Source organism: Rhinolophus sinicus, linkage group LG02 (genome assembly GCF_036562045.2).
Source record: "Rhinolophus sinicus isolate RSC01 linkage group LG02, ASM3656204v1, whole genome shotgun sequence".
Classification (NCBI taxonomy): Eukaryota; Metazoa; Chordata; class Mammalia; order Chiroptera; family Rhinolophidae; genus Rhinolophus; species Rhinolophus sinicus.
The window spans coordinates 46,504,267-46,520,184 of record NC_133752.1 but is presented as its reverse complement, the minus strand read 5'-3'; the positions used below and the strand labels follow the sequence as shown (position 1 = coordinate 46,520,184).

The 15,918-nt window shown below is 36.4% G+C and overlaps 1 protein-coding gene across 8 annotated transcripts in view; it reads left to right on the top strand.

The window, feature by feature from the left end:
• The window catches only part of PTPN13 (protein tyrosine phosphatase non-receptor type 13), a 173,121-nt gene that overhangs the window by 86,549 nt on the left and 70,654 nt on the right, over window positions 1-15,918 (top strand). For 6 of the 8 annotated variants that reach the window (XM_074323879.1, XM_019731276.2, XM_019731275.2 and 3 more), the window contains 3 exons: window positions 3,623-3,718; window positions 4,095-4,188; window positions 12,824-13,046. In XM_074323879.1, the coding sequence (XP_074179980.1) occupies window positions 3,623-3,718; window positions 4,095-4,188; window positions 12,824-13,046 (413 nt within the window). The remainder of the gene's footprint in view (window positions 1-3,622; window positions 3,719-4,094; window positions 4,189-12,823; window positions 13,047-15,918) is intronic. The other 2 variants (XM_019731272.2, XM_019731270.2) reach the window with 1 other exon arrangement.

The window sequence follows — 15,918 nt, the reverse complement described above, 5'->3', positions numbered from 1 at the left end:
GTCATAAAACAGGCTTATTGTGACTTTCTACTTTTCTTTGTAAGATAGAACTATCTTGACCCTGTGCATTTGGGTCCTCTCTTTGGCATTGTTGGTTTTACTGTTCTGTACGTTGCAGTGCTAGGTTTGTAATATGATCAAGTTACCTTGGGAAAATTCCTCAAAAATTTTAGCATGGGGGTTCTGTAACAAAAAATACAAAAAATTCTTTGGTGCCCGTTGAAAATAGCCGTTATTCTTAAGTAGTCATTTAACTATGTTCATTAAACAGTATTTGATAAAACTATTGTTTGACATCTGCAATCCTGTCAAATCACTTTCATCTCAAACCAGAGAATTTTTTTTAAACTATCGTATTTATTTTACCATAAGATTTACATGTGGTTGAATGGAATCATTTTTTAAAATACATAAATACATGGATTTTCAATTCCAAAACTCTTCTGATTAATTATAGTATTATTTTGATAGTCATGTTCGCTGTATACGGAGTTGGACAAAGGAAGAATCTCATGTATTATACTTCTTATGTATTATACTTACCTACTTCTCCAGGTAAACATTGTCATAGAACAATATACAACTTCCCTCCATCAAGTCCATGGCTGGTCATTTATCCTTCTATTCACTCCTTTCATTTATTTAAAGCTTTGTCTCATCATGATCTCCTAATTCTCCCAGGCATTATTTCCATCCTGGTTCTACAAGCCTGATTCCTGTGATGCCATTTAACTTATTCATTCATTCATTCATCTCTTTTTCTTTTAACAATCTCTGTTGAGTAACTACTAGCACAAGGAGTATTCATTGTGTAAAGTCCCTGTTCTTAAATTTGCAATCATGTAAAAAATAATTCCTTACATACTTTAATTATCTGTTGCCATCATCCCATGTCACTTCTCAGTTCTAGGTATTTCCCATGGTCTGCGTTTTCTAGTGCCAAAAAAAGCCACAAAACCATTCTGATTGGTTCCAATACAATTCATGCATTCTAGCCCACTCTGAACTCTCATGGCTACATGAAACCTTTCATGTGGTTTTTGCTGACTTACCACATTCTTCACAGCAGAATTTCTTTACTCTTTTCAAGCTCCCAGCTAAACTGGGTCCCAGAAAGTGATTCACTTTTTATTACCAGGAGTAAGGCAACTTTCTTACATGAATATCTTGAATTCCCTTAGTATTTTCACTCTTTCCCTTGTCCATCATTTCTTTCTCTTAAGAGGAAAAGATTCTCCTTGCCAAACTATCCACCTCATGCATGTTGAATTCTTTTTTTAATCTTCTGCTTCCCTCAGCACATTTTTTTATCTGTTTTCCCCACGATCATTTACAACTTCAATCTCCTCCAATATACAGACTTAATATCCACTGGCTAAAATTATGCCCAGACATTCCACTCTGCCAAAAAGATGCTGATAACTCATTCAATCTATTTTTAAAAAATCTTTTTCCTCTTTCAAACCTTTAAACTTATTGAAAGAATAGTTTATATCCATTTTCTCAATTTCGTACCACTAGTCCTTCTTTAAACCTTTCTGATTTGAACTCTGAGTTGTCTGTGCAATGGAAATAGTCCTCTTAAAGGTCATCAGTGACCTTTGTGTAACACTGTATTCATCTGTTTGTTCATGCATCCATTCTTATTCATTCAGAAAATAACTGATTTTGTGCTAGTGTGCTCCAGACACTTGGTACGTACTATAGGTACATCTAAAAATACTGAGAGAAAAGTCAACAACAACAAAAAAAGACAATCCTTTTAGTCAGACAGTTTATAATTTAGGCAGAGGAAACAAACAAGTAGAGAATTATTAGGCAGTGGAAGAGTTGCAAATACCGTGTTTCCCTGAAAATATGACCTAGTCGGACGGACAATCAGCTCTAATGCGTCTTTTGGAGCAAAACTTAATATAAGACCTGGTATTATATTATATTATATTATACCCAGTTTCATAGTAAAATAAGACCAGGTCTTATATTGATTTTCGCCCCAAAAGACGTATTAGAGCTGATTGTCCGGCTAGGGTCTTATTTTCGGGGAAACACAGTAGTTAAGCATAAGGCAGTATAAGAGTCAGAGAAGCAGTGTCTAACACCTCTAGGTGGTCATGAAAGCTTTTGTTGAAGTTCAGGTTTCTCTTAAAGGAAAAAAGAAAAAGTATTCAGGTAAAAAAGTTGTGGGGGGGCAAGCATTTCTAACAGAGAGAGTATCTTTCATGAAGGAACCTAAAAGTTTATATGTGTTGGGTTATAAATTTGCAAATTTGGAACAAGATTGCAAAATTTGGGGAAGCAGATGGCAATAAGGCCATGGAACAAGGGTTTTGCCTGCATTGAGTTTTTAAAGTTTTATTTAAATGACTGTATATATGTATGTTTTGGGGTGTGCGAAGAAAGAGGTCTGTACTTTCCACCTGTTTCTAACGTATAAATCTGTAACTTGACAGTATCAAGAGCCACAGCTATAAATGTAGTCAGAGGTCAGGTTATAAAAGGCTTTGAATTGGAATATCAAGCTAAGGAACTTGTAAACTGTATCTTGAAGACTCTAGTTTGAAGAAGTTTAAGAAATATGGCAATATGCTCAGATTTTTGTTTCTGAAAAGTTCACTGTCTATAATGTGAATTATGCTACACGATGAGCAAGACTTCAGAAACGGGAATCAGGACACATGAAGTAGTCCAGGCATGAGATGAATAGTGATCTGTGATCACTACGGTGAGTATGAAGAGGCAAGGCAGAAACATCTAGAAAGTAGAATTTAGATTTAGTGGGGCCCTGCCCCCACTCCTACAGGGCACACATCGCACAACCCTTCACCGTCTGTCCCACACCTCATGCTTACACATCTCATTCTGCTGGCACTAAACACCCTGTCTTGAATTAAGTATTTTACATTTCTACATTTAAAATTACTTGAGCTTAGGACTGTGTCTTTGGATTTTCTATCGCTTATAGCACCTAACGCAGAGAATTACACATATGAAGCATTCAAAAACTGCTTGTTAATGATTATTTTTATACAGCATCCTCTCTGTTTGAAGAGCTTTGTGCATATTCATTTAATGCTCACAACAACTGTGTGAGGTTTGCGGTGTACACTACCATGTTTCCCCGAAAATAAGACCTAGCCGGACAATCAGCTCTAATGCGTCTTTTGGAGCAAAAATTAATATAAGACCCGGTCTTATAATATAATAATATAATATAATGTAATATAGTATAAGACTGGGTCTTATATTAATTTTTGCTCCAAAAGACACCTTAGAGTTGATTGTCTGGCTAGGTTTCATTTTCGGGGAAACATGGTATTATTATACCCTCTTTTCAACTGAAGATGAGTCACATGAAGGTTAAATTACCTTCATAAGGTCACACACCTAACAATTAGTGGAGCTGAGATTCAAACCCACACAATCTGGTGTCAAAGTCCATGCTCATAACTAGTATGCCAAACTGCCTCAAAATTGGAATTGTGTTTGAATGCCAGCCAACAATTGGTAAATTTGAAGCAATGTATAAAATGTTCTAGTCTCACAAGAGTAAACATGTTTGATTTGATTTGTGTGGAACAGCTAATGAGTCTGCTTTCTAATGTTTTTGTTTTAATCCTTTTAGAACCAATTCAAAGATACAAAACTTACCACAGCGATATCTTTAGTACCTCCAGTGAAAGTCCATCTATTATTTCCTCTGAATCAGATTTCAGACAAGGTGAGAGGCATCTCAACAAGCAAAATGTTTTTAAGAAACCATGATTGTTCTTTTTCAGTAGTGTTGAGATACGAGGTGTCAAAAGAATAATTCTTCATAAAATTTAAGAATTATAAAAAGCTGCCAGTTTCTCATTTTAACAGTATTATAGGCGCTTAATAGAAGTTTCATCAAACAACAATGTAGTCATTTTCATAATAAAGAAAATAATTCATTGTCTTAAAAAATAACATGACTTAGTGCTAAAGATGTCAGTCATTGGATTATATGAACATTATTTGTAAAAATTATATGTCTGCTAAATGCTTAAGTTTTAAATAAGATTACTTGATATTATTATCATCTGTGCTATTGCTCCTTTTTCATTCGTAATTAGTGAGAAAAAGTGAAACTTCAAAGAGGTTTGAATCCAACAGTGGTCTCCCAGGAGTAGATGAAAATTCAAGTCAAGGCCAGTCACACAGACCAAGGTATGTGATATGAAAAAAGAGTAATACTATATTTAGAGTGACAAGTTATTTTCTTTTAATTTGAATCAAGTAGGATTATTTTAAATTACCCTTTTTCCTCTGTTTTCTCCATTTTCCTTTTCCTTTCCTTCCTAAGTTCTCACAAATTTACTCAGTTATGTGAAAGACATGGTAGTAGTTTGAGTTATTGGAATCTTCTAAAATTAGAATTGGCTCTGACTTTTTTTTTTTTTTTTTTTTTTAAGATTTTATTGGGGAAGGGGAACAGGACTTTATTGGGGAAGAGTGTGTACTTCCAGGACTTTTTTTTTTTTCCAAGTCAAGTTGTTGTCCTTTCAGTCTTAGTTGTGGAGGGCGCAGCTCAGCTCCAGGTCCAGTTGCCATTGCTAGTTGCAGGGGGCACAGACCACCATCCCTTGTGGGAATCAAAACCTGCAACCTTGTGTTTGAGAGGACGCGCTCCAACCAACTGAGCCATCTTGGAGCTCAGCGGCAGCTCAGCTCATGGTGCCGTGTTCAATCTTAGTGGCAGGGGGCAGAGCCCCCCATCCCTTGCGGGAGTCGAGGAATTGAACTGGCAACCTTGTGGTTGACAGCGCACTGGCCCATGTGGGAATCGAACTGGCAGCCTTCGGAGTTAGGAGCATGGAGCTCTAACTGCCTGAGCCACCAGGCTGGCCCCTTGCTCAGATTATTTATAATTTGTACCTGAAATCTGAAATTGTCACTGTAAATATAATATAAGTTATTAATAGTTAGGAAATTACGAAGGCATGGCATTAAACATCTGTGAGAAGACAGTAAACCTTGATTTCTAAGAAATAATACCCTTTCAAAAGGTTGAACAGGCTCAATGAGCAGGCTTTCAGTGATTACTATTTGTTGAATGAATAATGAGTAGGTTACTACTAAGTAACCTATTACTTGAAAAGTTAATTATTCGCTACATCTTTCCAGCTTTAAAAGGGGTTATCTTGTATTTTTTTTAAACCCAATTCGGGCTGTTTAGAGTTCATTTTCATACTGAAATGCTTAGCTTTCTTATATAGTGTTAGGTATTATTCTTGTGCCAGGCTTAGGATAGTGGTATTCTAGCTGTGTATTGATTTACTTTGTTTAAATTGAAAAGTGTCAGATTGGTAATGAATATATTGATGTGTATCCTTTTCATGTGAGCACAGGTCCCTTACATGAGCAAAAGCATATTGTTAATGTTAAGCATTAATTTGAAATTTATAATGTGATATTAAAGAACCAGAGGTTGCTTCAGAATTTACTCCCAAACTGTGGGAATCCTTTTAAATTCAGTATCTCAGTTTGTATCTTCAGGTGCCACCATATACAAAAGAATCATTTGGAAATTAACAAAAACTTGCACCTTAGCTAATTAATTCTGGCAGACATTGTTTCACACCCGTCAACTGTTAATAGACCAGGTAACCCTAGCCATGTGATTAAAGCAGACAATTTATTCAAGGTCTGGACTCCAAGTAATTAAATACATTGCACTAAAATTATCCTTCATGTTCCAGTTTTTGTTAAATTTATGTCTTTTTCTCTTATCTCTTTTGCCTTTTAAAATAGTCCATATTTTATTTTCTTTAAGGAAAGTTCTAATAAGTATTCAGTTACCTAAAATGATGTTATATTTGCTTAATAGCATTTTATATTACTATAACTACATTGTGGTAATAGTAATTGTGATGACCCCATTTTGGTAATTTTGAGCAAAGAGGTAAGAGACAAAGACAGATCTATGCTTGATATTACACAGTTTTCTTAAAGAAGCAAAAGTGTTTGGAAATGAACAGAATAAAGAGCAAATAATTGAATTGCACTAAGCTATATGTTGAATTGAGGGAGTCACTCCTCTATATAATTTGGAGAAAACTTAATAAATAGTTAATATGATATCCTTTTAACTTGATCAAAAGTAGGAATAAAGGAAACAACTGGAAGAATTATTGGGATTATATATTAAAATTGATTGATTGTTGTAGTCAGTTTGTTAGTCATTTAGAAACATATTCTTCCAAATAAAATTAAACCATTTTGTGTGTCTTATTTCAATTTTATTGATAAGGTACCTCAAGAATACCAAGATTATGAGAGAATCTTAGTTTTGACTGTTTTCAAGTTTTACTATAGGAAACATTAACATTAAGGTCATCAAATCATGTTTTAGTGATAAACTATCTTTTATTTCACACTTTAAGAGGGTAAAATAAAACAATGTGGTGTTCATGGTTATCTGCATTAGATAAAAGGTATAGGTGAAAGTAAAATATTTCAAGAAGTAAATTGTTAGGTCTGTGCATATATTATATCTAATGTAAGATGCAAAATTCGACCTTTGCTCTAATCTCATCTCCTTTTTCTGCCCACAGGAAAACACTGTAACTGAAATACTGTCTAAATTCCGTATTCAAATGCAAAATTTTCTGAATGTGTACAAAAGTTTTTGATAATATTCTTAACATGCTGGTATACAGTCAGGAGGTCCTGTTTTGTTCTTTAGATCACATATTTGTGAGATCTATAAATAGTGCTGTATTTAAACATGTTGCATGCTTCTTTATAAGAATTTCCATTCTCTTTAGCTAGAATGAAGTGGAAAAACAGATCCAGACAGTACTATTGATTTGTATCACAGGGGGTGGGGGGAGATGAACAGGAAATCATGAGTCAGATGCAGCAGAATGAGTAATTTTTGGATTCTGAGCTATCAAAAGTATCTTTCAGTGATCAAAAAGGGTATTCAAAGCTGTTTTCCAAAGAGCATCACTAAGTTGTTTTCTGTACTAACTTTTGAAATACAATTTGTATATAGCACAGTTCCCACTGGTTCTGTACCTATCTGTTTGACAAGATAACCTTTTTTTCTGACTCAGAACAACCTATTTATTCATTGCAAAATGATTCAGGTTTCTGAGTTTTTTGTTTGTTTGTTATTTTGTCTCTCAAGTTGTTTGGCCTTTAAGGTACTTTTACTAGATACCGTACTGGGTGAGAGAAAAGTGATAATCAGTCTTCTTTACTACCTGTTTGTAGCTCTGATATAAAATGATTTGAACAAGACAGCTAATATATTTGGTGAAAATAACAAGTGTGGATTAAAATATGTAGACTCTATTCTTGTCATTATCCTTGAGTCCCATTAAGTGAGATTCATGAGCCATAAAATTATATTCAATGATTTGATCAACAAATGGTTATTGAGCACCTACCATGTACTGGGTACTTTTCGGTACTGGGCATAGATTCATGAACAAGATTTTAAAAAAAAGTCCCTCAAGGGTCTTTCTAGGGCTGAGAGATAGCCATTAAAAAAGAAGTAAGGGATGCACCATCAGATAGTGATGGTGCTTTGAAGAAAAATAAAGCAGGCTAAAGGGATAGAGAGCACAGGTGTGTGGTGTCCAAATTCTATTTTACATAGGGAGGATTATCAGAGGAAGCCTCTCCCAAAGGGTGATGTGGGGACAGAGTCCCAGAGAGCAGTCTCCAGGCTCTCGGCCTCATGTGGAAAGGTTCTGGCTCGGGTAGTAGATGGCCATCAGCTGTGACTAGTTGGCCGTCAGCTGTAACCAGTTAGCCAGTTAGCCACTGATATAACTGCCTGCTGTGGTCGCATTGGTTGGTTGGTTGGTTGGCAGGCAGAAAATTGGATGATGGATTGCGGATCATGTGGATCCTACTTCTTGCATCTCACCAGGCCTCCAGAGAGACTGGGGTGCAGAAACACCCCTTGTTGGGTACTGGCGGATGTTTGCTTTTGTATCTCCAACCCAGCCGCCAGCGAGAATATAGTGGTATGACTCCCCTATCTATGGCTCCATGGGTGTTCCTTTTTGGCCTCACCATGTCCTGCTTTCTTATGTGGGGAGCGGGAGCTGAAACCCCGCACGACACCCTACATGACAGTGATATTGAACAGAAAACTATTTGAAGTGAGGAGTGAAACATGCAGGTATCAGGAGGAAGAGGATTGCAGACAAAAGGAACAGAAAAAGCAGAGGCCCTGAGATATGGGAAATGTGTTGCCTGGTAGAGGAATAGCAAGAAAGGCAGTGTGGCTGCAGCAGAATGAGTGATGATAACCAGGACCCAAAACATGTCAGAGCTCAGAAGCTAAGCTGAGCATTTCAGATGTTATTCAAGTATAATGGGAAGCCATTGGATGGTTGACAGCGTAGGGAGCCAGCATCTAATTTACATTTTAATGGAATTAATGCAGGTTTGTTCTGTGAAGAACAAATTACAGGAATACAAGACCCGTTAGGAGGCAGTTACTCAGTTTGAGATAGATACAGCACAGGTTGTTAGTGATAGAGTGGAGTCGGATATAGATGTCTTTAAGGTTGTGCCTTCAGGAATTGGTGCCCTCTCAGGAATTTGCAAGAAAAAGCAGTCATGAATGACTCCACGTTGTTTACTAAGCAACCAGAGAATGCATGATTGAGAGAAGGGTGAACGTGAGGGAAAACGTATCAAGAATTTTGTTGTAGACATATTAGGCTTCAAATGTATATTAATATCCAAGTAGGTAGGTAAATAGAATTAGAATTCAGGGGAGAGACTGGAGTTATAGGAACATACAAAACTATTAAGGCCAGGTGACTAGATGAGATCATGTAGGGATGGAGTATATATGGAGACTAGAAAAATCTGGAGATCTGAGCATTGATATAGTCAATATTAAGAGATTGGAAATGAAGGAGGATCCAGCACAAGAGATGAAGAAGGGGAAGACAGTGGAGTAGAAAGGAAATAAAAAGCTCGTGGTTTCCCAGATGTCAAACGTTTCAGGAAGGGGGAGGACTGAACAATCATGTCACATGGTGCTTAGCTGTCAGGTGAAATAAAAATTGGGAATTATTCTTTTGCTTTGATAACAGAGGTCAGTCATTTTGTGACCAGTTTTGGTAGAATAATCTGGATTAAAACTGTTGGTGAGAGTCCGAGAGAATGGGAAATGGAATAGAGATAAAATTTAAATGACAGTTTTGAGAGATTTACTCTCAACGACAGCAGAAAAATAGGATGGTGTCTAAAAGAGGATATGGAACCAAAGGATGTTTTGTTCTGAGTAGGAAATAGTACAGCATGTTTATATGCTGATGAGAAAAACTAGTGTACACGATTATTGAGGCGTGTGGGAGGATAAATTGTAGGAGCAACGTCTTTGTGTAGGAGAGAGGGGTGGAATCCCATGCACAGTAGAGGTGTGAGGCCTATATAAGTGGGCAGGAGATTCATCCATGGAAACAGAAGAGAAGGCAGAACATATGGATGTAGATTTGGAAAGTCTGGCAGAAGGATGAGAAGTTATTTCCTGATTGCTTCTTGTTTCACAAAGAAAACTAAGAAAAAGTTATCAGTTCAGAGAGGAAGAGGGGGAGAGTACTGGAGCTTTGAAAAGACAAGAGAAAGAAGAAGAAATAAAACGGTTCTCTAAGAAAATGAGTAACCAGGCAATGCTGAGAGTCCAGTGAGATAAATCAGCATTATTCTACAGTTTCATAAGAGTTAAGGCTGCATGCAAAGAAATGATTTTAATGATGGGCCTTAGATTTCAAGCAATGTAGGGCCAGAGAGAAAGTGGTGGAGACAATGGATTAAAATTCCTGAAAGAAAGATCTGGTCAAGATGGCAGAGTAAGTAAACGCTGTGCTCACCTCCTCTCATGACCACATCAAAATTACTACTAAACTACAGAACAACCATCATTGAGAATCGCCTGAAGTCTAGCTGAACTGAAGCCCTACAACTAGGTACATACAGAAGAAGCCACTTTGAGACTGGTAGGAGGAGCAGTGACCCGGAACAAGCTGGTCCCACACCCGTGTGGACCATTAAAAATCTGGAGTGATAGCTGCACTCCTAAGTCCCCTGGCAGGAGCGAGGGGTCCCAGCGCCACACCAGGCTCCCCAGGCCACGGTTCCAGTGCTGGGGAGAGAAGTCCCCATAACTTCTGGCTGTGAAAACCAGCAGAGATTGGGGCTGAGTGAGACAGAGGGTGGCTGCAGTCCCAGGCACTCCTCTTAAAAGGCCCGTGCTAGGACTTACTCGCTGATGGGCTCACTTGCTCTGAACGCCAGCGCTGGGGCAGCACCTCAAAAGTCACCAGGGACGTACATACATGGAGGAACTGAATTAGCTCCAGGGCGAAGGCTGGAGGAGCAGCTTTCTGCCAGATGGAGGAACAGGCAGAATCCGTTTTTTCTTTGTTGAGCCCTTCCCCTTCCCAGGTTGCAGATGCAGGCGACTGCTATATCTCAGTCTCCATCAAACTCACTGGCACCATTCGTTCGCCCTGATTCCCTGAGACACCACCACACCCAACTTTCAGGCACACCCAAGCTGCAAGGCTATCATTTAGAATCAAAGGACAGATAAAGAGCTTTCCAGACAAGAAAAAAACTAAAGGAGTTCAAACCAAACCAGACTTACAAGGAATCTTAGAGGGACTTCTTTAAAGTGAAAAAAAAAAGAAAAGAAAAGAAAGATAAAAAATGTGAATAATAAAATGGCAATAACTACATATCTATCAACAATTACTTTAAATACAAATGGATTAAATGCCCCAATCAAAGATAGACTGGCTGAATGGATAAGAAAACAAGACCCTTACATATGCTGCCTACAAGAGACTCACTTCAGATTGAAAGACACGCAAACTGAAAGTAAAGTATGGGAAAAAGATATTTCATGAAAATAGAAACAAACAAATAAACAAAAAAGGTGGCGTAGCAATACTTATTCCAGACAAGATAAACTTTAAAACAAAGGCTATAACGAGGCAAAGAAGGACTCAGTAATCCCACTTATGGGTATTCATCTGAAGAAACCCAAAATGCTACTTCGAGGGGATGTGTGCATCCATATGTTCATTGCAGCACTGTTTACAATGGCCAAGATGTGGAGGCAGCCTGAGTGTCTGTTGATGGATGAGTGGATAGAGTAGGTGGTTCATATGTACAATGAAATGCTGTTCGGCCAGGGAAGGTAATGGGTTCTCACCATCTGCGGTAGCATGGATGGACCTGGAGGGTATTGTGCTGAGTGGAGTGTCAGACAGAGAAAAACAGATGCAATGTGATTTCACTTACAAGTGGAATCTAAAGAACAAAATTAAAAAAACAGAATAGAAACAAACTCATAGATACAGACAACATTTCAGTACATGCCAGATGGGAGAGGGGACGAGAAAGGGAAAGGGATTAAGAAGTACCAATGAATAGTTATGAAATAATCATGAAGGTGTAAAGTAATAAAGCACAGGGAACATAGTCAATAATATGGTAATAACTATGTATGGTGCCAGGTGGGCACTATACTAGTCAGGGGGATCACTTCTTAAATTACATAAATGTGCAACCACTATGGTGTACACCTGAAATTAATATAAGATAATATTGAATGTCAACTGTAACTGAAAAGTTAAAGAGGGGAAAAGATGAAGGGGAATAAGAGGTTCAAATTTCCAGGTATAAAACAAATAAGTCACAGGGATGTAATGTACAGCATAGGGAATATAGTCAATAATATTGTGATAACATGGTACAGTATCAGATGATTGCTGGACTTATCATGGTGATCACTTCTTTAGGTATATAAATGTTGAATATGAATTGTGTACACCTGAGACTAATGTAATATTGTATGTTAGCTATATTTTAATAAAAATCTTTTTAAAAACTTTTGAAAAGAATAGTACCTTGCAAATAGAAAAATCATAAAATTTTTGAAAGAGTCAATGAGTTATTTGAAGAAGAATATTAGAGGAAATAAGCTAGAACAAATAAGGAGATTATATTGAGAGGGTATTAGAGGATAGAAATAGGAAATTTTAGAGGTGGTGTGGTTATTGTTAATAGCCAGCATGACCATGGGAGTAGATTGTTGGCTAAAATGGAGGGGGCCTGAGTGTTGGAGGACTCCTCAGTCTATGTATAAAACACCACCATGAATGGTAACAGTTGTGGTGAAGAAGAAGACTGAGTCAGGCATTTAAATCGTTAATGAGTCAGGGGGAGTCAACCAATGGAACAACAAATGTCTAGAGCAAAGCAGAGCAGTGGATGGTATGATTTCATAGCATGTACTTCAGGGGGCCGAGGGTCTGTTGGAGAAAGGGTCAACAATCATCTGGAAGCTGAAATAAGAATTAAGGGGAATCTCTATCCTATCTCCGGGCCCAGTGATTTGGGATGAATAAACCTGCCCCAATATGAGAGAACTGCAGGGGAAGCACTTTTCAGAGGATGCTGAATATTCAAAGAGATGGAGGGTATAGATCTATCCACTGAAAACAGGACAGCATACTATGTCCGCACATTAATAGCAGAACAGAAATGTTACTGCAAGGATTCTTCTGAGATGAATATATATATATATATATATATATATATATATATATATATATATATATATATGTGTGTGTGTGTGTGTGTGTGTGTGTATTTATATATATGTATATATATATATATATATACATACATATATATATATATATATATATATATATATATAAATTATCAATACCTTACTTAACATGATTTTTTTCTTGATTAGATTTAAAATAATTGTTTTCTTCCAGCCCTTACTTTTCTCAAAATCTTTTTTACATAGCAGACAATATGAAACACCCCTTGAAGGCAACTTAATAAATCAAGAGATCATGCTAAAACGTCAAGAAGAAGAAATGATGCAGCTCCAAGCCAGAATGGCCCTCAGACAATCTCGACTCAGCCTATATCCAGGAGACACAATCAAAGCTTCTATGCTTGACATCACCAGGGACCCTTTAAGAGAAATGGCCCTAGAGACAGCTATGACCCAAAGAAAACTGAGGGTATGTTGATTCTCAGGTTACAGCATCTAAACTTGGTCTCACAGGGAAATGTTTCGCAAAGTCCTTTTAAAAATTCTGTAGATATCCTAAAGTTGCCTGTAGATGAAATTGAAATTTCATATTAGTATCCATAGGTGTTTAATATCTTGTGGGTTGATATTAAAATAAATAATTAGCTGTTCTCATGATTTCGTTTTTACATTAGATGGATTTAGAATATAATTGTATATTTTTAAAGTATATTTATAATCCTTAAAGTTAACTGGCTTTTGTCAGTATTATGGGGAATTATTTTTTGATATTAAGAAATGTATTATCCCACATACCAAGAATATTAAATACAGACATTCAAGGTTGGTTCAGTAGCTCAAGAATGTTATGAAGTACATTCCATCTTTCTGCTCTGCCATTCTCAGAATTTTGACAGTAATTCACTTTTTACTCCAAAGATGACCATGTTAGCTTCAAGCATCATATCCTCATATTACAATATCCAAGCACAAGAAGGAACAAATCTGCATCTTGTATGTGTGGACAATATTTTTTATGTGTGTGCTTGGTTTATTTTTGTTTTAACATATAAATATACGCTCAAAATGAACAATCTTTTCTCATGTAAAATACCTTGAATCTTTTATAAACCTCTATACTCTTAATATTGTTAAGACCTGTAAAGTACTCCATTATGTGAATTTACCATGTACCATAATTTTTTTAATCAGTTTCCAATTATGAGACATTTAAAATTTTTCTAATTTGTTGCTATTGCAAGCAGTGCACTAATGAACATCCCAGTAGCTAAATCTTTGCAGATTACTCCTTCCAAGTAGAAGAGCCACGTCAAAGGCAAATACCTTTTAAGACATTTGATACATAATTGTCAAATTGCCATTAAAAAAGTTTGTACCAATTTATGCTTTTATGATCATGCCTATTTCACCATATTCATACTTATTCTATATATTATCATGCTTTTTTATACCATCACCAATTTGGTAGGTGAGACAGTATCTCATTTGTATTGTTCCTTTACAAATAATTCTTGAAAAGCAAAATACATATACCAGTAAAAGTGATAAAATCTGTATTGAATTTTTTCCTTTTTAGTTTTGTGCTAAGGAAGTATATTACACCATTCTGTTTTGGTTTTTGCTGCTGATTTCAAAGAATTATCTTTAAAGCATATTTGTATGCCCTGAAGTTGATAGACAACTTTCCTTCATTATTTTCGGAGGAGAAAAAACAGTATTGAAAACTCCATTGAACTACAAATTAGAAGACTTGGATTCTACTGCTAATATTGCTGTTATATGACTTCATTTAAATTTTTAAACCTCTTTGTGCCTCATTGTGCTAATTTCTTAAATGTGGAATTGGCTCGTAATTTATCAGACACTGTCCAATATCAAAGTTATTAGATCCTACTAAAATATAACTGAATTTATTTTAAGCTGAAAGGATGAAACTCAAGGCTTCATCAATTTGTCATTATAAACAATACCTCTGTCAAAATTAATCTTACAGGTAGGATATCATACAAAATAGCCTGGGCTTCCAGTAATTAATGGCACACACAAAGCGTAAAGGACACACAGACATATATACACATCTTTTCCCTAAAGTATAGTTTCAGAGTTAATGCAGAATGTTGGCTCATTAAAGTTTCATAAATGATACTCTATATCTTAACAGTGCCACTCTTATGTGTCATCTCAAAAAATCCTGTGTTTCCTTTAAGGCAGTTTCTGGCCATTTCAAAAACAATCATTTCTTCATCAGAGACATGCTATATCAATGACTAGACAATTTGAACTGCTGGTCATTTAAGGCTCAAGTAGTGTTTTTTCTGAAAAGAGCAGGAAGGGTATGTTCTTGAAGCTGAAAAAGACTAGTATTTGGAAGAAGTTTCACAATTGAATTTATGGTCTTTCCCAAAGCATAAATGTTTAGTTAATTTTTTTCTGTACTTTGGTGCAGATATATTTGAACTTGTTCATACCCTGTCGCCTTAGTTGATCTATAACAGATTCTTTATTTCCCATGGCAGACCATTTTCATTGTTTCTACTCTATTTCTATTCTCGTTTAATATGTGTCCTGTTGGTTCGTTGAGTATTAACAAACGCTTAATGTTAAACTTTAAATGGCATCTGTCACATGTTCCACACTGTTAATTGGATAGAATTCCCACACCAACGAACCAAATGAGCTGGACAGCCAAATGCAAAGAAGAAACTAAATTAGCAAAACAAATCTTCCATAGCTTCCATTAATTCAAACACACACACACACACACACTCTCTCACTACCTTTGGCCTCAAGGTTTGCCCTGCTTTCATTCTACTTCTTGCCCATTTGGACATTATCTTCCGATCTATTCTGATCCTGTTCCCACCTAGAGTCTAACTTGTTTTAAGTTACCTCCTCACACAGTTCTCCCCTCTTGGAAGAACCCCCTGGATATACAAGAGGTCAAGGGGAAGAGTAGATTGAAAAACAGTAAATGCAGTGTGTAGACTCCACTTTTCCCCAATCCCAAGTCCCCCCACCTCCTGAAATACTATTTTCATACTGGAGGCATTGGTGGTGGGCAGAAACTGTAATACCTCTACTATCTCTAGTTGCCATTTAGAACAAAAGAATACGGTGTCACAGTGTTCCGAGAACATGATTACAGATGAATATACATATTTTTGTTCTTTAACTATGACTTGTTTTAGCAGAAAATGAATATTACTCTAAAACAATGATTGTGTTCACACATTAGCAATATTAAACCAAATCCTTATATGAGCTTGATAATTATATTATTTCAACAATTAAACCTACTATTGGTTTTTGTTTGTTTGTTTGTTTGTTTGGTATTTTTGAGA